We start from the raw sequence: 23895 nt of genomic DNA, 5'->3' as shown, positions 1-23895 counted from the left end.
TTAAAGACTAACAGATTTATTTGGGCATAAGCTTTCGTGAGTAAAAACCTCATCCGAAGAAGTGAGGTTTTTACTCACGAAAGCTCATGCCCAAATAAATCTGTTAGTCTTTAAGGTGCCACCAGACTCCTTGTTGTTTTCACACAAAAACTGGTTTCTGGAGCTAATTTTCTTGATCAAGACAAACAAATCCCAAGTGACATGCTATAAAGAATTATAGGCTAAAGTCTGGCTTCAGTCACCTAATATCCCTTGGCTTAGTTGTATTAATTATAGCCTTTGTTTACAGAAAATCCAAGATCAACATCTGTACATAGATCTTGTCTACACTGGAGAAATTTGGCTGCTCATCCTATTTCTCCAACAAACCCTGTCCTACCAGTTTGCATTCCTGGCGATGGGTGTAGATTTCGGAGGGCAGTGCCCCCCCACCCCCAACTGCAAGCACAGAATTGGCGTGACTGGAGCTGCCCCACTCCCGCAAATATAGAAATATAGAGACTACACTTATGCTCCTGGCCCTGCCCCAAAAGCAGCACTCCGCCCACGGAACTTCATCCTCAAGTACTACACTGATCTGACTGCGCCAGGGTTGGGAGTGTGCATAACCATTGCAACAAAAACTCCAACTCTTAGGTCTGTAACTCTCCCCACAGATACTGGCACTCCAATACTATAGTGATCTAGGCCATAGCAGAACAGACAACACTCTTGCTGCAGCCCTCTCACATCTGTGTTTCTGCTGGAGCTTCTGATAAGCTTTTTGACAAGCAAGAATCAGGAGCAAATGTTCGACCTGGCTTCCATTTTAAAAAAAGTAACAAGAAATAGCTTTGGTACCCAGGGACTTATAGGAAATCTCCCAAAATTTCCTGGGCTCCCAGAAACCTTTTAAAATCTGTGAGGAGCCAGTGCTTCAGGGAGCTATTCTGGGAACTGTGGGGTACCTGGAGGGTAATGAGACTGCAATGGAGCATTGCAACACTAATGTGGATGCAGGACAGAACTTCAGTCAAACCCGCATGGACACGCTGGTACTTACACTTGTGATGTCCTGCCAGTTCAGTTACCTATAGTTTGGTTCTCTAGTGCAGGCACAGCCCAAGTGTGTAGCAGAACTTTGGTTGGCATGAGATACTGGAGCCGCTTCTTTAGCTCCAGGGCAGAACATTCATACCAGGTGCCAGATGAGTCCCTGCTTCTCCATCCTGGGAAACTTTGGGCCAGTTGAGAGAGACATATTATTTTGGAGCGTTTTGTGGCAGTGTGAAGTAAAGGCTCATCAGTTGGGTGCAATAAATCCTACCTTGTGCTGCCATCTAAATGCTTTGCTTCCATGCAGAGTGGGCCATGTTCTAAACCAATTAAAATTGTCTTGGCTTGCAGATTGTCCCCCAGGGTGAATAGCACATTCCTTTTAAAAAATGTTCTTGACACAAGGTAGCTTTTGCTACAATAAGTACATGTAGTGAGCACATATGAGATACTATTATGTAGTAACCTAGCCTTAAGAATGGGTCAGATGAAACTGATGCTCCATCCACACTGATAGCATATAGTAAAAGAAGAAACCATGTTTAAAGATTCATGATTATAAAATTGCTTCAAAGCAAGGGACGTTTTTGTAGTGTAGCTGGGATCTAAAAGACTTCAAGCTGGAATACCAAGGGGGTGATCCAAAGATTACTGAAGTCAATGGAAGAAGTCCAGTTCGTATCAATGGACTTTGTATCTGGCTCTAAGTGAAAATACTGATAAAAGCAAGAAAAATTCCTCCATCTCTGTTTTGGGAAGGACAGTAAGTGTACACACCATCACATTATACAGCCTTAGCCACAGGTCATCAGCAGAATTTGAACCTGGGACCTTCAACACCAATTATAGATATCTCTCCCACTTAAGTTAAAGTAGTAACTCAGTGAGCTGCTAATTGGCTGTTATCCTCTACATAGACTAGCCATTAGACAGGGACAGGAAAAAAATACTTTGTAAGCATGTTCAATGTCATTGACTTTTTACAAACAGCACTCCCCATTGAAATTACCTGTGCGTTCTCTTTAAAATTCAATGACACAATCTGGCCTTATACAAGAGTCAACCATTTCCTTGCCTATAAAGCAGTCTCATCTGCTTCCTTAGCCCTGAAAGGTAGTGTTGAGAAATTGATAGATTGATGGGACTGACATTAGGAGCAGCCAAGTAAAAGAATCTGCCCTAGAGCACAAACTAACCTTGTTTGTTTCAGCATATTCCATTCATGCTCCATTTATGCCTTACCTGAGGGCTACTGGATTGTGATGGACAAAGGATTTACACCCTGCTTTGACATATGTTAACCTTTTCAAAATGGTAATTTATTTCATAAAGATCCTTAATCATATCTGTCATAATTGTTCTATAAGGGCCAGATTCTACACTGCAGCCTTAAAGCCATCTTACCCATTGCAGGAGGGATCAGCCCGATGGAAGGGTGATTTTCTGTTGAGTGACATAGGAACTCTAGTACTGCTGCTGGCATAGCAGGGAAAAGGGGGCCTGGCTCTTGCACCCTAGGCTATGGTTATCCTTGGTTGTGTTTCAGCTCCCTTGAGGCCTTTTCAGAGCATCCCTTAGGCTGCTCTAACATGATAGATGGAGTCCAGGAAATGCAAAGGTGAGCATTGGCTAACACGGCACCAGGATCAGGGGAATGGAAACATGAGCTTTAAGCTACCCTTCCTGACTTGCACTCTGTGTTTCCTCTGTAGTTGAGGATCTGGCCCTAGAGGCTTATGCTTTACTTTTATTATGACATTTAGTGATTAGTAACAGCATTCTGTTCTTTCACTAGACGTGTTTTGCTACTGCCTTTCCTTAGGTGATTTTTCTGAGTGCTTGTTTTCCTTCTGAACATAAGTAAAATGAAGTTTGAGCAAAGGCCAGCAATGCAGAAGAGACCTTTCAAAAAAGCAAATTCTTACACAATAAAATCCAATCCAGCAAAGCATTTAAGCATGTGAATAATCCCAATGGTCCTAATCCAAAGGCAAAATTAAGCTGCAGTCTCTACTTTCAGTGTGCCCCGATTGACTTCAGTGGGGATACTCACATGCTTAACTGTTTTGCTGTATCAGGACATAAAGTAACAAGGGCAATTGTTTGTCTGGCTAGCTGGCTGCCATTACTTTGATCACTAACCCTGGATCGCTTTATATTTATTTTGTTGCAGGGAGGACATGCAGTTGAAGACACCTCACAGTAAAATAAATGGACAGCCAAAAGGAATTTCCAGGGCAGATTGTCGACTGGGTTCAACGTCAAGTTCCCAGGGGGCCCCGGTCAGTCCTGCTAGACACTCAAACGTTAAGAAGGTGTCTGGCGTTGGTGGAACAACCTATGAAATTTCAGTGTAAAATAAAAAAAAAAATTAAAATAAAGAGCCATCCATTAAGCCAGCCATGAAGCTAGGTGCACTGTGAAGACTCAAACAACATCAACCACAAAAGGAGCAGCAGCTGCCAGTGTCCTTTTTGGGTTTTTTCTGTTTGTTTGTTTTCATCTTTCTCTTTTGGCCAAAAAAGAGCTGCAGCCTTATTCTTGTGGGAATAAAATTGTACAGTCCATCAGAAACTGTCTCAAACTGACTGCGGAAACTGGCTACCACCTAGCACCACAACCACAGAGATTATTTCTTTCATGAAAGAGAGTGAAAAAGCCATTGTGTATTTGTCTGTCAAACAAAACTGTCGTGTAGAAGTTGTGCTGTGATGAAGAATTAATCTGGGGTCATGTTTTTCCTCACCACAAGTTTTCTGGCCAGCAAAATCTCGGGACAAGCCACTGGCCTGACTCTATTTTCTTATAGACATGGAGACCAGACTCCCTGTTTGCAGTCTGTGTGTATGAGAACTACCATTTGTCCCCAAAGCATTGATGGTGTTATTCCTCCTGCTTTAAAGGAACCAGGCAGGGTGCAGTGGCCCTCAAACATCACGTAGTGTTTTAAAGTCTCTCTTTCTCTCTCCCCACCCCCACCGCTGGCTCTAGGGAGAGGAGAGAAAGAATAGGAGCAGCTTCTCACTGTCCATGATTCGCCTCCCTGTGTGTGAAATTCTGTGTGTGTGCGTTTGTGTCTTATGGAATTGGACTGCCACATAAGTAAGGATTTATCATTCCTCCCTGTTGCTCCCCCTCCCTCTGTTTTTAAAGGCTTCTTGCTCTGAAAAACAAGCCTCTAAGACGTACAAAAAATTCAGATGGGAAAATATATCTCTCCTCCTTTTTGTTTATGGGATGTATGCAGTAACATGGTTTATTGTCTTGCAGTGGTGCAGTGTGTATAATCTTAGAGGAAAGTTATCATGATCTGTTGAATTTGCAGTGTGTGTGACTGAACCAAGCACATACCTAGAGGATATAAATTTGCTGCCTGCCTAATGACCACCAGCCCTTAATATTGCTGGGCAGAAAGTTTTTTCCAGTCAATCACTTTTTTAATATCAATTATGTCCATTTAGTTCTCTGGGCTTTCCTCCTTCTCCTGCCCCCACAGAGCTATGTTTACCTTGTTGGGTTTTGAGGCAACATTATTTTAAGAACCAAAAAAGAGCCAGGCAGATAGCATATGGAATCTCTGCCTTCTGTCTGGTTCTTCAGAGGCAAATAGGTTTTGCTGGACATCTAAATTCATCTCCCCTTCAGGATGTTGGCTTCAAAGGGATTGATGTTTTATCTGCATGCCATGCTGAAAATGGAAAGATCTCCAGATATTTGATAGTCAGAATTTATGTAACAATACATAAAGATGGTTTGTTTTAATGAACACTAAGATTTATTGTCCATTGAGGAAAATACTGACCTCAGCTTTGCCTTATTTAACATTTGCCTCATGATTCAGTAAATCTTGACAGCCACCTCAATATCTGCTTATTATGTCCCTTGTATATCACATCTCTTTTTGAGAGGTTGGATAGAAATGCACGGTGGTGTTAATCAAGCTTCTGAGTAATGTTCTTGGCTTGACCCAGATCATCTGAAGAGAGAAATTTGGAAAGTAACATAGCAGAAATAGACCTAAAGTAATAGTGGACAGCAAACTAGATATAAGCTTGCAGTGCAGTATGACAGCAAAAAGGCCCAGTGACATTTTGAACTTCATACACAGAGGCATCACAGAGCAGAGAAGTAATAGTCCCTCTATATGGCTTTGGTATAATTTTATCTAAAGTATTATCATTAGTTACAGGCACTTTATTGCAAGAACTATACTGACAAATTGGATCAAGTTCAGAGGGGAACAACAGATATAAACAGAGAGTTGGAGAGGCTGATTTAAAAAAAGATTAAGAGCTAAAATGTGTAATTAATTGACTGAGCAATGATTAAGGGAAGGGGGTATGATAAGCTTACAGATATGTAATTTAAAGGATGTAGTCCCAAAGGTGATACAAGGGGTTATCACTGGTAGCAAATGGCTTATATTTAAAAGGAAAAACATTAAACTCAATAGCAGGGGAAGGGGTTGTGGAATAATCTTCTAGTAGGAAGCCTGATCACTTAGAACATTTAAAACTAAATTGGACAAAGTATTAGAAAACCTTCTCCAGGAATCAATCGTGTACTGGCAAGGGGCTGGTCTAGATGGCCTTATAGTTCTCTTCCATCTTTAATTTCTACTCATCTGCAATTTCAGCACAAATTTAACTCCTTGAGGGGTGAAATTCATCTCTGTGGAGAGAGTAGCCCAAGGCCTATGCATCACTTAAGTATCACTGTCACACTTAAGCCACCAAAATAGGGGTTAAGTGGAACGTAGACCTTGTTTTGGCAGTTTGCACAGAGGCAGATTATATCACCCTGAATGATTGTAAAACCAAACCATCCAAGTGAGGCTTTTATATTGCACCAATGTAGCTTTTAAAATATGCATCCCATGGCACTACACTTTGAACATACTTTGTGATGTTAGAAAAGAAAAATCTACATATCGTAAGGGCAAATAGGCCTTTGAAATTACGACATAAATTCCTGAGCAAGAATGGCTCAATAAGACTAAACACAGTACTATATGTGTAAACCTTTCAAACGGTTATAGCCAGGGTTATTTAGCTATAACTCATGTGGAGAGAGGAAGAAAAATAATTGCATTGAGGATACAAATAATTAAATTAAGGTGCAAGTTCCATATACTTTTTCTGAAGGTGGTTTAACTAGAGTTGAGACTCATCTGGCGCGTTAACAGGCTTATGATGGTACTAAAATTCTTTTTTGAAGTTTGCATATAGAGTAGTGTGAATGACCTGGAGATGGAAGTACATTTTTCAACTCTTCCTGGAAGTAGTAATCTAAGAAGTAATTTGAGATTGCACACAGCAAGTTCAGCCCCATTCCCATCTAAAACCCCAGTCCTGCAATTGGAGCCGAATGAGTACAAGCATCTGCTTGCATAGTTCCTATTGGAGGACTGGGGATCTACTCATTAGCAAAACTGCTGTTGACTTTGGGAGCAAGATCTGGCCCGTGTTTTTTTTTTCAAGCTTTCCAAAATTACAGTTCTTCAAGCAATTTACAAATTATCAGTGATGTGCTACTTTTACTCACGTAGTCCTTCAGTTTTTAGAGACAGTAAGGCTCAGAACTTCAGATGGTGTGATTTGGTGTAGCTCTCTTTATATTGGATAGAGCTATGCCAAATTACATTAAGTGAGGATCTGATGCCCTGGATCATAACAGAAGATCCACTGCAGGTTAATATGTTTTTAATGTAGACTCTTGTTTGGTCTTAATTTGTGCTTCAAAAGTCTTAAATCTTTTTAATATGTTTTTATTTTTAGCAGTAGATTGTATATTATGTCTATTTCTTATTTAAGAAACATCAAGTTTTCATTGCAAATCCCATTTTATTAGCATCATTTCACTGTTCATTCATTCCAGTTTAACACCCAAGTTTCATTTTAGTACAGTGTATCTTGAGAGAGCTGAATCTCTGTAGCTTTAATTAACTGTGTAATAAATAGAGTAACATGATATTAAATGAACCTTACTCCATGAATGGGTGAAAGAGGAGATGTTTTACTTGAAGACTTACAATTTTTCTTTTTTTTTACTTCTTTGTGTTTTGACTTAATAGGAAAACCTGCATAGCAATGAATTTGAAATGGTGGGCCAAATTCTGCTCTGACTTACAACTATCATTTGGCTCTGTATGTTGAAAACTGGATGCAGAAGTAACTGAGTGAGCAAAATTTTGTGTTGTCTGAAGGGGAAAAAAACCTTAGGGGAAAAAAACCTGTATTTTTATGCAGCTGGGTAATAGAGTTTCAGAGAATTGCAGGCCTGTGAGTAAGTATATTAAAGAAATCTCTGCCTTGAATTATTGTGGGAGGCTATCACAGGACGCACACAGCCAACACATGTTTGTATTTACTTTTTAAATTAAATAAAACCCAAATTCAATCATTTCTTTTGGTTAACCTCAGCTGTAAGAGCTACCCAGACCTATGCTTTAATGTCCAAATCTGATATGTGGCAAATGAGCTGTTTGTATTGCTGTTTTGAAAATGGAAACCAAGTATTATCTGAATTTTGCCTAAGATAATTGCATCATGAATACTATAAGGGAGCCTCTTCAGATGATGGCTGCACTCCTATAAAGCTTAAATGATGTGGAAATTGCAATGCGGTTTTCTTTGTACTATACCTCTGGTCCAGCCTAGAGATATATATTTGAAGAGGGAAGGGTGGGGAGGGTCAATGTTGCTGTCACATAGACAGTTTGGGAAGGTTATGTTGACATGTTTTTATGGTCTATATTTCACCTGTTCTGCCACCTTGAATTGTTGGAATGTATCTGTGCAGGCTTTGTGGAGCTCTGTCTTAAAACATTTTTGTGGCTCTGGTAATATATGTGTGTGTGTGTGTGTGTGTGTATGTGTGTGTCTATATATAATATATGTGTGTGTATGTGTGTATATATATATAAATATATATATATATATACACATACACACATAAATGTATATACATAAATATATATATACACACATTTTGGTATTTTAAGGTGTTAAGTTTTCCTGGTGTTTCTGCATTAGACTGTATAGCTTCATTATTGTCCAGAAGGTTCATATGTTCTTTCTACCCCTTTTCTGAGGCCTTGTTAATGTTCCATTGATTACATCACAGTCTATGGGCCAAATCCTAAGTGGCATGGAGCATCTTCAGCTCCCCCTGACTATATTGAGAGTTACAGATACTCAGCACCGCCCATGGGCTGGCCTCCATGCATGTGTAAAACGTAGAAGTGTGTGAAATGTGGTAGTCTTGCATGGAACACAGGTCAATCTGGATGCAAAAACCTCCGGTGGTAAAACACAAAAGGAACTAATTGAATCTTAAATACCTTCTTCTAGATGAGGGTGGAAAACAAGATGAGGTGACTCCTTATGGTAATCTCTGAAGGCACTAGTATTGCCAAATGATTAAGTGTGGGATCCAGGATAGCAGGATGTGTACATCTGACAGATAGCCAAATTCCAGTCTGTCTAACCACCTCTATCAACCCGTTTGTTTCTAGTCTGTGACAATATGCCAGTTAGGTCTGTGCTACTAGTTTATAGTTGATACAGTTGCCAAACCCTCTTAAGAGCAGCTGCTGTGGGATCTTAGAAGCCATAATGTGCAGTATGCAGACTGGTGACACTGAGAGAGGATTCATTCATGAAGAGTGTTCATTGTAAATGCTTGTCATGCTTGTGTGCTAGAGTCTCTTTGAATGATAAAGATTAGGCTATATATATATAAGGATCGGATCCTCAGCTGGTGTAAATCAGCATCGCTCCATTGAGTTCAGTTGAGTCAAACGGCTGAGGAATTGGCCCACTATATTTTATATAAAATCATACTGGCTTATTCAGATGTTTTCTATAAGACACAGCTAAATTTACTAAGTTAGCATTAATTTCTCTGATTTCTTTTTTCAGTTCTGTGGGTCAAGTTTCGGCTCACTTTTAAAACTAGATACGAGAACATAATATTTGAAACAAGGAGAGACACAGATGGGAACTACTTGTGCGGGTGAAAATAGCTTTTAGGGGAAGAACAATTACATACTAAGTGGATTTGAATTACTGTCAAAATAATTTTTGTTCGTCTTATCACAATAACTGGAGTTTTTAAAGAAGACATTTCACAGCTGGTAAACCTGTATCATCGAAACATTTCAAAAATGTCTCGGTTAGACGTTTCAAACTATATGGTGAAATATGATCTACTTCCATAGTTAAAAAGAATTCTAAAGAACCGATGGTACATTTGACTGTGCCTTATAAAGATATATGATATGTGTATGTATGTGTATATATATATATATATAATATATACATAAGTGTGTACATATATTCAAAGAAAACTGGTTACAGATCTGCTCACCTGGTATATTTTAAATGTGCAACTGATGTTTGTTTACAGAAACAAAATTAGGGGCTGTGTCAGCTGCAATATATATATACAAAAAATATTTGTTGAAATACAAGCTGAAAATACAATAGAAGGTTAGATCAGAGATAGCATCTCTGCCAAAGGGGTCTCTTGAAGGCTCTGAAAAAGTAAAATCAAGTAGGTGGCAGAGCAATTTTAGACCCTTTTGAAGAACATTTAAAAAGAGGGGTGGTTATGAAAGCTTGGGGAAAACCAGTGTTATTATCTTAGACCTTGTCCTTTAGCCTAGTTCCATATATTTATTTTCACTGGTATACCCTCCTATTGCCCCATATCTTATGTATTCGCCTTCTTTCAAAGCCATTGTAGAAAGCAGGATACAGGACCTGATGATCTTGCTGTGGTAAATCCTTTGTTCCAGTTCATTTCTCTGCATGTCTCCATATCCCCAAGTGTGTGCAATATGGCTGTCTTGTTAGTATATGATGTCTATTAGCATCCTTCCTGGACCTGGATCTACAAAGAGGGGAAACATGTCTGGTGCTCAAAGGAATAAAGCAGGGTGAGTGTGGAAGGGTGGGTTGCATTTCCTGAAAGAGGATAAGAGGATAGAAAAATGGAAGGAATTCCTCAAACAAAGCAGCCTTGGAAAAGCTGGCTCATGTACAGCAGCAAGACACCTTGTTTCTCATTGATCTTGGCAGCATTTCATTAGTCCTTTCATGTGAGCAAACTGACCTCAGACAATTTCTTCCTTAGTAGACACACGGCCGTACCCATGTACTCAGCTATGGCTTAAGCATATTTTTGGACATTAAATCTTGTTTCAGAGTGAGATAAGTGAGTCTTGGGTATAAATAATTCATCCTTTCTGGTGATTGTGAGGAAGAACTTACATTATCCATGTTATCTTTCCCCTACACTTTCTTTCCCTCATACTATCTCATACCATGTAGCTATCCTGTTACATTTTGTTCACATTCATTCCTTTTTGTGGATCCTTCAGACACTTGTACCATAGAACTGGGGTTCTGTATTGCTCTTCTTTAACAGTAACCGTTTGTGGGAATTAAAGAGGATTAACACTAGCTGTCCTCCATGTATTAGATCTAGTGTGTAGATCCACTCCGGGAATATCTGGCCTCAGCAGCAATAGCAGACGTGGAAACATTGGCTGTCTGGTCAACATGAAAATGATCAGCATCTGCAGATATTCCAGCTCTCCATTCCTCATTAATCAAAGTTGCTCAGGACTTCTTGTGCACAACCCTTTAAGTGGAGAAACCCAGTTTGTGGACCAGTGCTATGGCAGAAGAGTATGTTATGATTTATGGGCCGGATTTTGCTTCCAATGGGCCTTCCAATAGTCAAACAGAATCTGAAGACTCCTCATGGGAGCAGAGAAGTACAGCCAACACAAAAGTTCAAAAATTTCTGTTTTGTTCTTTTTCTCTGCATTCTTCTCTTGAGCCTTCAAGGCACATCTGGTTCATATTTTCAAGCTTTTCTTCACAACCATAAGGACGTATTGTATTAAAATGAAAGCAGTGATTCTCACATAATCATGACTCCAGGAGCTGGGGTTTTAAGCAAACCATCCAATATTCTGAGACTTGCCAACTCTCAGGATTTTATGGCAGCACTATAATGTATTTTCCTAACAAACATCTAAGGAAAACCCTATTTGCATAGTGGCTGTTCACATAGCCTGACTCACCACAGCATTAGGCCAGTGTGACTCTATTGAGTTACACTGGTGTAAAACTGGGGTAACATCATGAATTAGAGCCCCACATCCATCTCTGTGTTGTGACTAGCAAAACCCTTGGCTCAAAATTAATCCTTTGGCAATTCTCCTGCATTTGTTTGTTTGAAAAAAGAATATAATTACTTTCCTGCCTACTCTGACCAAGAAACCAGCTGATGATATGATATGGGTTCTGTTGGATAGTGTATGCCCCAAGTTTGGGACTTTCAAAGTGAGATTATGTGACTTGGATGTCCAATCCCTTTGACAGCTTTGAAAGTCCCAGCTTAAATTTAAGATTCACTGAGACAAACAATGGTAATATTCATGCTGTCTTTAGAATTCGAGCCAAAACATGTTCTTACTTGGATTTCAACATCACCATGCAATCCTTGTGCCAGTGCATGAGAACCAGATGAGGAAACTGACTGGAAACAAAAATGAAATTGTCCCATCAGTTTTCACTCTGAGATCTGGTTGGAGTGCAGAAAGCAAGCAAAGAGTAAAAAGGTGACTAGTTTTCTTAAATTATTTCAGTTTTAAATGATCATTGTTAATTACTCAAGTAAGACATTTTGTATTTTAAAAATTTCCCCTTTGCAAAAAAACAAAACCAAAAACTAACCACCTTAAAAACTTAAATGGTTTAAAAGCCTTTCTTGTAACAAGGGCGTGTAGGGTACCTGCCACGTAAAATCCTCAGGACCCTATTGAAATGTCCAGGGTTTATTTAATCTCTTGAAAATCCCAGCACTCCATATGAGTGCTCACTTACTGGAATGTTTTTGCTCCATGGGGTCGAGAGTACCGTTCTGAGGATGCACTTAAGCTATTGCCTGGACTTGATGCCTGCTGGGAAAACTCTCGTTGAGATAGTTTAGGGAAAAGATTAAGAGAAGATAGCGGTTTGCCTTGGAAGTTGATGCCTGAGGAAGAGATTAAGAAAAAGTTAGGCTATCATCTGAGTAATGTATCGCTTTGGAATTACCATCCATGTTTTGGAACCAAAGTGTCCTTAAGTGAGTGTGTATTGAGCCACAGATGCACACATGGTCATCAACGGAGACTGACTCTAGGGCTTTCCACACCAAAACCACAGCCTTGGCCACCTGAGATAAACAAATAACTCTCTTAGATATGGCATGAGAGAGTACCTGTTTCCAGAGAGACATGAGACCACATAGCAAGCCTGTGAATTACATGTGCACAGCTCCCAGTGAAGTGGTGAAATCCTAACCCCATTAAAGTGAATGAGAGTTTTGCCATTGACGTCAGTGGATCTTGGATTTCATCCAATGTGTAATTCTTAAGTGGCAACTTTAGGACATAAATTATCTAACATTAGAACAACATTTAGGATTCCTAATTAGAACTGGTCAAAAACTTTCAATAATTTTCAACAAAAAAAGGACAATTTTTTGTGAAAACTTTCACCAATATTTCCCCTGTTTTGACTTGCTCTACTTCTAATGGCCCTGCTGCAGCACACCCACAAAGCCTGTGTAAAAGGGCTCTATACAGGGGATCTAAGAGGGCCTGGGATGAGGAAGGAATCCTTCATCCACAAGCTAGGGTTTTGATCATGGAGCAGCAAAGCAGTACTCAGCGTCTTCCTGCATCCACCTCCATGGGAAATGTATAGCTGTGGATGATGGGCCATGGCTGATAGGTCAGTTCCCATACCATGTCCCCAGACCACCTGCACTGTAGCAGAGAAGCACTGTGCCTGTGGAGGTGAATAGATTCCGTGTGGTTCACATACACTGGAACCACTGCAGTTCCACTGGGTTGAAAGACTCCTTCACCCAGTTTAGAAGAGTGACAGCATATTGTCCTAAGTTACTGAATGTCTTAAAACACTTCAGGATCCTTGGATGAGAGGCACTAGGGGATCACAATTTAATATTATAACTTCTATTATGGCAGACAAAGCCCACAATAATAATCAAAAACACAGGCATTGGAGGGAATAAATGTTGTCCTGATTGTTCCTCTCGTGAGATCGCACATTAAATGACTTCATGCTACCAACAAAAATCTTTCCAAATATCCCTATCCTTTTGCTCTTGTTTGTTTTGTTTTAAAGCTCTGGAGAAGGCATTTGATATAAGATTTGTAGATACAAGTTAATGGTCTGATCCTGCAGCCTTAATCAGGAAAAACTCCCATTGCTGTCAATGCAACATCTTAGTAAATTCAATGAATTTCACTGTGGGCTTAGTCCTGCAACCCTTACCCTGCTAGTCCAGTTGGTCTCAGGATCAGCCCCTAACTGGCTCAGTGAAAGATGTTTAAATGTATAGATTTAAAAACAGGGAAGCAAATGCTTGTAAATAAATGGGTTATGATATGAACAGAGTGATTTTTCAGAAAAGTTTTATAACAAAATGCAAACAGACAGATTATTTCCATGTAGTTGGTCACAATCTAATGTACATTAGATAACAAAATGTACAAATTTTGCACAGGTATTGTATTGGCATTTTCCCAGTATTAGGTTTTATGATTTGCAGAAACCAGTTATATGGTCAATATGAAGGATGATCTGGTGGGTAAGGCACTGGAATGGGCTTCAGGAGAACTGGGTTCAGTTCCTGGCTCAACCACAGATTTTTCGTTTGACTTTGGGCACATCATTTAATTGTTCTGTGCCTCGGGTCCCCCTGTGTCAAATGGGGGATACTGCCTCCTGACCTCACAAGGGTTTTGTGAATCTTTGCAAGGGCTCAGATCCTACAGTGATGAGGATTAGATAGATACACCCCACAGGTATCCAGGAGCAATTCTGTAGCTTTGTGCATTTTCAACTCCAAGCTAAAGACTTTAGCATCTTTTTAAACCACTTCCTGGGGGATAGAGTTTTGAGACTGGTTGTCTGATGGATGTTGTTTATGAGAATCTAGATCTCATATGCTGACTTTGAAAGACCAGTTTAGTACTGATCCGAAACAACTTTCTGCCTTGATTCTTTCTTTGACCTTTTGAATATTTCCCTATAATGTTTATCCCTCTGCTGATACCCTGATTACTATTTATTCCAAAAGGGTATATGCATGACTGCCTTAAGCCATTTAGCTCTCCTTTCCCTGCTTATTGGGATGGTTGTACATACAATTTTTTTTTCAAACAATGAGCAGAAATACAGTAGAATAAACTGCAGTAGATTGAGTGGCCTTAGAAAGGGGATACTACATCTTACTGAACTGTGGGTCTGTAGCACGGAATACAGCGTGACAATGCGCTTTTGGCACCACTGCCAACGCGTGGGTTGCTGAGGAAATACAACTTTTTTTATTTTTTCTTGAGAGCTAAAAAGCTACGATGTTGCCATGACAAAAAAAGTTATTACTGCCTGTCTTTTTGGTGTCCATTTTAATGTTGTACAGAAATACATATAAATATATATCTGATGCCCAGTATTCATAGCACATGAAGGATATCAAAGAAGGAATAAAATCATATATATTTCCGTTGCTAAGCTGGTCCTTTCTCCAGGACCTGTTTTTAATCATAATTTGAACGTGGTTGGGAGGGTTAGAAATAATAACTCTTTGGATGTTTAAGATATGAAAACACACCCTGCTTTTAAGGGCTAGTTGGTTAGGCGTGTGTGTGTGTGTGAGAGAGAGAGAGTGTGTGTGTGTGTGTAAATACAATTTGCATGAGTTTATTTAAATGTAAAGGCAAAATAAATATATTTATTTTCACTTGTATTAAAGCACAGAATGGCTGCCTTTTTCAAAACCTGTAACCCTAAGTAAGAAAATATACCATGGTAATTTACTGTATTTCTCCCTCATTTTTTTACCGAATTTATAATACTGTTCTCTCTGGGTATTTTACTTTTCATTTAATTTCCAAAATAAATTTTTTCTTGTGTTTTATCTACATGAATTCTTTAGATATCTATACAGACTCTTTTTATATATCTCTAAAGTGCTGGAGATTGCAGAGTCCCATTTTAGCATCGTGTCATGTGCTGGTGAAGGATCTTTATTTAGGCTGTGAGGGTTTTTGTTTATGTACTTGCAAAGATAATGTGGAAAAATCACACACAAATCAGTTTCCAAAAGAAAAGGAAGAGGGACAGAGCAATGGCCCCTCCTCTTGCCCTGTCCTCCCTGGGGCTGTAAGGGTGCACCCACAATCCCTGTTCCCCGAGGAATATTCTGCCTTCTTTCATAGATTGATAGAAAGCCAGAAGGGACATTGCGATCATCTAGTCTGATTTCCTGTGTAACACAGGCCAGAGAACTTCTCCAAAATAATTCCGACAGCAGATCATTTAGAAAAACGTCCAATCTTGATTTAAAAACTGTCCGGATGGAGAATGCACCGTGACTCTCAGTAAATTGTTCCAGCGTTAAAAATGTACACCTTATTTCCAGTCTGAATTTGTCTAGCTTCAACTTCCAGCCATTGGAGAGTGTTATACCTTTCTCTGCTGAATTGATTAATCAAGCCCCCCCCCCCCTTAACCTTCTCTTTGTTAAGCTAAATAGACTGAGCTCTTTGAGTCTATCACTATAAAGTTTTGCTAATCCTTTAATCATTCTCCTGGCTCTTCTCTGAACCTTCTCCAATTTATCAACATTATTTATTTATTCATTTTTAAAGCAGACTGCCTCCCATTGTTCCCTCTTGGGCAGGGAAGCTCTGCGCAACCCCTTACTATGTGTAATGTGCATCATCGAGCCCTTTATGATTTGTCCTTTTGACAGGGTGTTGTTAGGAGCTGGGCGAAACCTTATGTGCTGAATTAAAACCCATTGAGCCGGATAGCTGTGAACTCATCCTTCAATTAATTTAACTGATAGCTCAGTGGTTTGAGCATTGCCCTGCTTAACCCAGGGTTATGAGTTCAATCCTTATGGGGCCATTTAGGGATCTGGGGGAAAAAATCTGTCTGGGGATTGGTCCTGCTTTGAGCAGTGGGTTGGACTAGATTCATAGACTCTAGCACTGGAAGGGACCTTGAGAGGTCATCAAGTCCAGTCCCCTGCCCTCATGGCAGGACCAAATACTGTCTAGACCATCCCTGACAGACATTTATCTAACCTACTCTTAAATATCTCCAGAGATGGAGATTCCACAACCTCCCTAGGCAGTTTATTCCAATGTTTAACCACCCTGACAGTTAGGAACTTTTTCCTAATGTCCAACCTAGACCTCCCTTGCTGCAGTTTAAGCCCATTGCTTCTTGCTCTATCCTTAGAGGCTAAGATGAACAAGTTTTCTCCCACCTCCTTATGACACCCTTTTAGATACCTGAAAACTGCTATCATGTCCCCTCTCAGTCTTCTTCTCTATGACCTCCTGAAGTCCCTTCCAACCCTGATATTCTATGGCACAAAAAGCCTAAGTCCCCACCTAAGACAAAAAGTGTGTGCCTACCCAAGCGCTTTTGACTCAATATTGTTTGGGAGCGGAGGTGAGAGAGAGGTGCTCGGTAAGCAGCAGTCCTGTTACTAACTGGCATTGTTGGCAGAATCCGATATCCCCCTCCCACCAAAGAGGGAAGGGGATATTGAAGAGGTAATCATAAAAAGAGATGGAGGAAATTGTCTCCCTATTAGCCGAGCAGCAGTAAAAGATTCGGACTCTCCTCCTGCAACTTTTGCCAAGCCAACAAAAGCAGCAGGCGGTACAGTTTGCCACGCAGCAGCAGGGGCAGGGGTCTCGAAATTCAGCAGTTATTTCAGCCATCAAGGGAGGTAGGGGTCCCTCTGAAGAAGCTGACCCCATCAAGGACAAAGACTAGCCCCCCTGAGGTATGTTTCCAGTATGGGTTGGAAAGTCATAAGTGGAATACTTGCCCTTTTGAAGGTTGGCATTGTGGGAGGGGATACAATGGTCTGAGGAAGGCGAGAAACGACAAATCTTGACAGAAATGGAACATGATCTTTGGAACAATCCATTAAATGCCGATGTAGTGTATAATTTGTTAGCTGGAATTTGTAAGCCCCCTGTATGTGAAAAGGGACAGGAAGAGGAAGGGGTTCTGCACCATTCTGTGGATATCATAGATCATTTAGATCAGAGTACCAGACCACCCGAGGAGGATGAGCATAAGATAGATGAGGTAGAAGGTGTGCCAAAGTTAGAGTTTGAGGTACCCCCGACAGAAATGAATCCTGGGAAGCAGGTGTGGGTCCAGGGGACCATCAGAATGCAAACTAGGGCCCAAAGGGAGGAAGCTGGCCCACAAATGGTGCAACGGGGGGTTGCTGTAGAGCCCCAGATGACACGAGGAGGGGAACACTCAAACAGGGAACTGTGAGGTAACTAGGGAAGTGTGAGTAGCTCAAGCCCCTTTTCAGGGTGTCTGGGAACAACTGGCTGAGGAACGTCCGGCAACCTTGGCACACAAGAGGCTGCCTGCTAATTATGGTGAGCAAGCTGGAAGGGGAGCTGGAGACTCTGAGAACCCAGACCATTCAGGCATGTAGCCGGCCACACCGATGAAATGGCCAGGGAAAAGAAGGGTGTGGGTATTTCCTCTAGGAGATCTTGCCCTGGTGTGGGCAAAGTTCTAAAGGGGGAACAGTATGTAATAGGGTGGCTTGTCCTATGGGCTGGAGACCCTGGGGCTTAGCGAACCCTGATTACAGAATGGGCCCTGCTTGAGGGGAATCAGGCAATTCCCTATAAAGAAAAGAAGATGGATCCAATAAAAGGGGGGAAGCCCAGGGAGTTGCAGCTATGCTGTTGGATATTGCAGGGATTAAAAAAAGACTCCTGCAGGACCATGACACCAGGTAGCTTGGAAGGTGAATCCTGATGAGCAGGAGGCTCCTGAGGGGTGGGAAACCCTGACTGTGTTTGGGACCAGACGTCAGACCCCAGTGAGGTAAAGCTGGGAGATCACACCAGGATGGAAGATGAGAGAAAACCTGGAGGTGAGAGAAAACGCCAGAGCTAAGTATGGACTTTTTATTTGTGTTGTTATAAGGGACTTTAGTTTGGGACTCTGGGTTGTTGTAAACTGGTTCTGATATTAAACAAGCCCCAAACCAGGGTATTTTTAACCAGAAAGAGTCTCCTGTGAGTTCATAAAGGGCCCCAAAGTGAGGAAGAACAGAGGTAGGGAGCTTGCAGAGACACCTCTGGCGGGGGGGGGGGGGGGGGGAAGGGGGGTGTGCTCACTACGCAGCAGTCCTATTACAGAGCTGTAAGGTAAGAAACTTCTCCTTCTGGTTCCTTCTGTGTTCAGACACACAGGACTTTGTACATTCCTTGTAAAAAACCAAGATGCCACCTAAGAAAATAGCAGGCTCCATCAATTTCTACTTCCAACTGGAAGCAAAGCTCTCAGGCTGGAATGGCAAGACAGATCAAAGACGTGACTAGCAAACTGACTGCCATAGACCAGCAGTTGTCTCCTGAAATAGTGGAGACCGTGCAAACTTTAGCCAGCATGGAACTTGCCAACATAGATGAACTTCAGCAAGGACTTAAGGTGCTGAAAATTCAGCTCCAGAAGGAAATCCAAGAATCACAGGTCACAGTGGAAAGCAGCTGCTTAGCTGAGGAATTGAGCCACCCAGGGGACTTGAATAAGACTGGATATTTACAACCGTTTTCTACCCCAGTTGTAACCCACAGAAGCCCAGAGGGGAGAGGTCGGGCTGTTCCAGCCTAAATAATGCAAAAGCCTCACTATCTTTGAAGGAAAAACACCCTGGGAGCATAGGTCCTGGAACTAGGGGTGCTGGAGGTGCTACTGCACCCCTGGCTTGAAGTGGTTTCCATTATATACAGAGTTTACAGTTTGCTTCAATGGCTCTCAGCACCCCCACTATAAAAAATGTTCCGGTACCCCTCCCTGAGAGACTCAGTTGGCTCAATTCAACATGATAGCCTCAAATAAATGGCTGGGAAGAAGGACAGAAAGGGAGTTTTCTAGCAGCCAGCTTGGTGGCCCAGCTCTGATGGTGCTACAGAACTTACCCTTAAGAAAGAGATAGAGATAGAGTTGCAGACCTGATACAAGCCCTTGACTTGCAATTTGGAGCTAGCCATCAATCTCAGCTGGCTAGGGCACAGCTAGGAGCTAGAAGAGGGAAAGAAGAAATCCCATCTGAACAGGAGAAGGACATGAAGAGACTTGTGTTCCTGGCATACTCAGATACCCCAGAACCCTTCCAGAATAGGGTGGCAATGGACCAATTTATAGATGTTCATCTGGACTTGTAGATCAAGATCAGCAAAAGGAGGCCAAAGGCACTTCAAGAAGCTGGGGGATTTTGCCACAGAAATTGAATCTTTTCTTGCAGAAGTGGGTTGGAAGAGGAAACAGCTGCTAGTGAGGAAGATGGAAGCTGATCACCATGAGCCCTGTAAGTACAGCTCTGTGTATAATATGCATAATAAAAGAGAGGATTCTAATTTGATTCATATTGAATTATAACAGAGTACAAATTTGATTTGTAAAACAAGGGAAATTGGCAATAATGCGAAAATGTAAAGGAAACAGTTCAGTTAAATGCTGCTACTGCGACAAAACTGGGCAAAAAAGGATTGTTATAAATCGAAGGCAAGCCAAGACCGACTGCTGCAGGTGTCTAGAGAGATACTTTGAGAAATGGGGGAATGCCAAGCTGAAGGGGCAAAGGTACAAGGATCAGCCCCACTGTTTTTGTTTAGATCCGTGCAGTTAAACAACAATAATGGGAGTTTGGCTATTGGGTATGTAATAGGACCTATGATATGTATAGGGATAGTTGACACAGGCTCAAACATAACAGTCATTAGACCAGTCACACTGAAAAGGCTAGGGAATAAGGGATCCAGAACTGAATCACCTAATTGGTCTCAAATAGAGACTGTGACTGGGACAAGGGCACCCATCTGAAAATATGGTTTTGACCATTGGACCTCTGCAATTTGAGCAAGAAATCTGTGTGGCTGAAATAGTGGATGAGCTAATAATTGGCTTGGATTTCAGTATGGCTAATAACTGTGTAATCAGTGTCAGGAAAGGTGTCTTACATATTCTGTCTGTGGAAATTCCCTTTGGAGAAATGACCCAGGTGAGACAAATGGTTTGTAGTCCGTTGGTCTGCAGTGAATGAATTGCCCTGCCCTGAAGGCACAACCATTATAACCACTACATGCTGTCCAGCCAGGGAAAGATGGGCAGTGGGTGAAATCTGTTTTGATATGCAGGGTCTTTGATATGCAAACGGGATCTTAAGGTACATCTGCACTGTGATTAAAAAACCTGCAGTACTGAGTCTCAGAACCCAGGTCAGCTGACTTGGGCTTGCCGGGCTCTGTGTAGATGTTTAGGCTCAGGTTGGAGCTTAGGCTCTGAGGTCCTCCCTTCTCACAAGGTCTCAGAGCCTGGGCTCCAGCCTGAGCTGGAACAGCTACCCTGCAATTGTATAGCCCAGCGGCCTGAACCTGGGAGCTTGAGTCAGCTGATCTAGGCCAGCCCTGGCCGTGCGCAGGATACACACACCCTTAGCTGTTAACGCGCTTGTGGATCTGAATCAGGAACAGATCCCTGTTCGTTTGCTGAATGTTTCTGACAGGCAGCACATAAAGAAGGGAAACCATTTCAGCAGTCAGCAGAGCGTGACTGAGCATTTTTAGACTCTTGTGATTGATCCTGTCTTGGCCTATCCATGTTTCAAAACACCTTTCCTATCGGACGCAGATGCTAGCGCTTGCAGTTAGGTGGACAGAATTTCAGCTTGGCTGCCCCCCTGGGAACCTGAGAATAGAGCTGTGGAAATTAAGGCTGGAAAAGTTGTCAGAGGTGAATCCCCCATTCAAACAGAATGGCAGGCCAGCAAATTCTACAGAAACAATAGGTGTTCCTCAGGGGCTGATTGAAAGGCCCTCTCCCTCATTGTTGAAAGCAGAGAAAAGCCCCAGATTTGGGTGTGAATACAATTCTTATATGTTGGTGATATGAAATTATCCTGACAGAAACACACTGTACATAGGTAAATAATGAATCTTCTATCATTGTTAACTTAAAATATTTCTTTTCTTTCTACAGCCCACTTCTTCAGATGCATATGCATATGCATCTGAAGAAGTGGGCTGTAGTCCACGAAAGCTTATGCTCTAATAAATTTGTTAGTCTCTAAGGTGCCACAAGTACTCCTGTTCTTCTTTTTGCGGATACAGACTAACACGGCTGTTACTCTGAAACCTGTCATCTTTTCTTTCTGTTTGGGTTGGGTGATTGGGGGCTCACTATTTTAGGCCTCATCAGGACAATGAGTGTAGCTGAGGTGGGGAGTGTTGTTATGAGCTGGGTGAAACCTTGTTATGGGTTAAGACCCCACTGAAATTGATAGGCGTGAACTCAGCCTTCAGTTAACAAAACTGTGTGCATAAATTCCCCACCTATGACAAAACATGTGTGTGAACCCACCCAGGAGTGTTTGTCTGAATATTGAGTTGGGTAGGGGTCATGTGTGTGAGGGTGTGTGAAAGAGAGCGTGCGAAGACAGATCACACAGAAACTGAGAACAGACAAAAACAAAGAGAGAGACAGAGCCTCAAGAAAGCCAAGCAGGAGCCCGTAAGAACAGTGTGACCCTGGAAAAAGAGAGAGAGCTCTTTGACCAGGTGTTGACTTAAGAAGCTTGGAGGCTGTAAGCCAAGAAACTGCTGCTTTTTTTCTTAGCTCCTTCAGTGTTCTGAGACACAGGACTTTGTACATTCCTCGTAAATAAAGAAGCTGGCATCAAAGAACATTCCAGACTCTATAAATTTCTACTTCCAATTGAAATATCCCTAAGGCTCCGAACTTCAACTAGCCTCTTGGATCCAAAGGAGGCAACAGTATGTTACATGCTGCACTGTGCAGTGGAGTGGACTGAACACAGGCCTGGGGACCAAGAGACCTGGCTCCTACTTGCAGCTGTGCCACTGATGCACTTTGTGACTTTAGGAAAGTTACATCATCTCACTGCAGCTTCTTCAGAAGCATGATATTGACCAACCTTTGAACAGTGCTTTGAGGTCATCTGAATAGTAATTTATTAAGTAAAATACAGTTTTATGTCATCCATGGCTTTTCATGCAAGCGGGATCCCAAAGTAGTTAACAGTTGGGCAGCATGTGATATGGACAGTGCAAACATTGGTGTAGGTACACTGTATTAGGGAGCGGAACCAACCATTCAGTTCATGATCGGAAACCCAGGGGAGAGAAATGAAGGTAAAGAGAAGGAAGAAAAGAAATATCTTAAATTGACAGGAAAGGGAATATATAACGTCAATATAAAACCAAGGGCAGAGGGGGTTCATTTCTGATAGGTAAAATGGATAAAGAGAACCAGTGCTACTATTTTTTATACATTCAAGCAGCAGCCAGTAGTCATGCGTCACTGTCTGTCAGGTTCCTTTTAATTAGAGGCTTAAATCTAAAGCTGTGTGTATGGGGGAAAAAATACAACACACAAAATTCAGAATATCCACAATTTGTTCTCCAGGTCATTTCGCAGCCCCAAAATTCTGTTTTTGTAAGATAAGCATGAAATGGCAGCACTGAAGTTTGAAATATGCGAAATTAACACTGATGTAACTGAGCGCAGACCTTGGAGTAGCTCTTTCATTTTTTTCAACTATAAAAGAATCATAAGACAATCTGCAATTAATGATCAAAAGACTTGCACAAAATGTTCAGTATATTCCGGTTATAGTTACAGCAAGTACTGATTACTTTAGGTTTGACAAATATTTGGACAAGGCCATTCATAAATTCCTATTAATGTCAATGAGTATCACACTTGTCTAATCAACCTATTTTTAACTAGACTTCAAATTATACTCCCTGTCTCTATGAAACAGACTCACTGACAATTCATATTGGATTGTAACCATTTGCACAATATGCTGGTGGTAAATTGCTTACAGTGGGAAAAGGTCTATAGAAGTCTCAGATAATTTCTCTCTGGAAATTATGTCTCAGCAGCACCCATCTTTCCTCCTCTCTGAATACCTCCAGCATAGTGTTTTTTAAAAAACAAGATATCGAGTCTGAACATTTTTTTCAAACTAACGTTTTTTTTTTAAATGTATAATACATTTGCTTGCATGCAAGATTACCACACTGAGAAATTTGGGACAGGAAGGTGAAGATTTAGACTCTGTAAAAGTGATTGGATTTTTCTCCCATTCTTTATGCTAAACGTTTTTGACGATTCAAGGGATTATATTTGTACACGTGGACTGGTTTGTTTTTGACAGCCATCTAAGCAGGGCCGGCTCCAGCTTTTTTGTCGCCCCAACTGGCGAAGCGGAGAAAAAAAAATGATAAAGACGCGATCGGCAGCACTTCGGCGGCAGCTCTACCGCGCCGCTTCATTCTTCAGTGGCAATTTGGCGGCGGGTCCTTTGCTCCGAGAGGAACTGAGGGACCCGCCACCGAATTGCCCGTACGTGCTGCCTCTTCCCATTGGTCGCCCCAAGCACCTGCTTCCTTTGCTGGTGCCTGGAGCTGGCCCTGCATCTAAGAGGTCTGTACACCCAATTCCTATTAATGTAATGGGAATTAGGTGTCAATTAGACAGCTTTAGAAATCTCAGCCATGCTTCTTTGTTACCCAGTCTTGCAGGCACAGACCTCACCTAAAAAAGAGACACTGCTTGGTGTGTAGATCAGTTTTCCATTGCTCCAACAGCTGCAGTTTTTTAAACCTGTGCCATAAAACAACTACCACATTCCAGTTAATAAACAGTCTAAGGATAATTCAGTGCAAATTGTTCATGT

At 41.4% G+C, this 23895-nt stretch overlaps 1 protein-coding gene across 3 annotated transcripts in view; it reads left to right on the top strand.

Annotated features, from left to right (window-relative positions):
* Nucleotides 1-23895, top strand: part of ZDHHC8 (zinc finger DHHC-type palmitoyltransferase 8) — a 237530-nt gene that overhangs the window by 174727 nt on the left and 38908 nt on the right. The window contains exon 11 of one of the 3 annotated variants that reach the window (XM_034791607.1): nucleotides 3209-3394. The exons of the other annotated variants lie outside the window; for them this stretch is intronic. Within the exon in view, the coding sequence (XP_034647498.1) occupies nucleotides 3209-3392 (184 nt within the window). The 3' untranslated portion in view covers nucleotides 3393-3394. Of the gene's footprint in view, nucleotides 1-3208; nucleotides 3395-23895 lie in introns of those variants that run through there. 3 annotated transcript variants of the gene reach the window in all.

Source organism: Trachemys scripta, chromosome 15, assembly GCF_013100865.1.
Source record: "Trachemys scripta elegans isolate TJP31775 chromosome 15, CAS_Tse_1.0, whole genome shotgun sequence".
NCBI classification, from domain to species: Eukaryota; Metazoa; Chordata; order Testudines; family Emydidae; genus Trachemys; species Trachemys scripta.
Note: the sequence above shows the minus strand (reverse complement) of the source record. Positions and strands in the feature narration are given on the sequence as shown.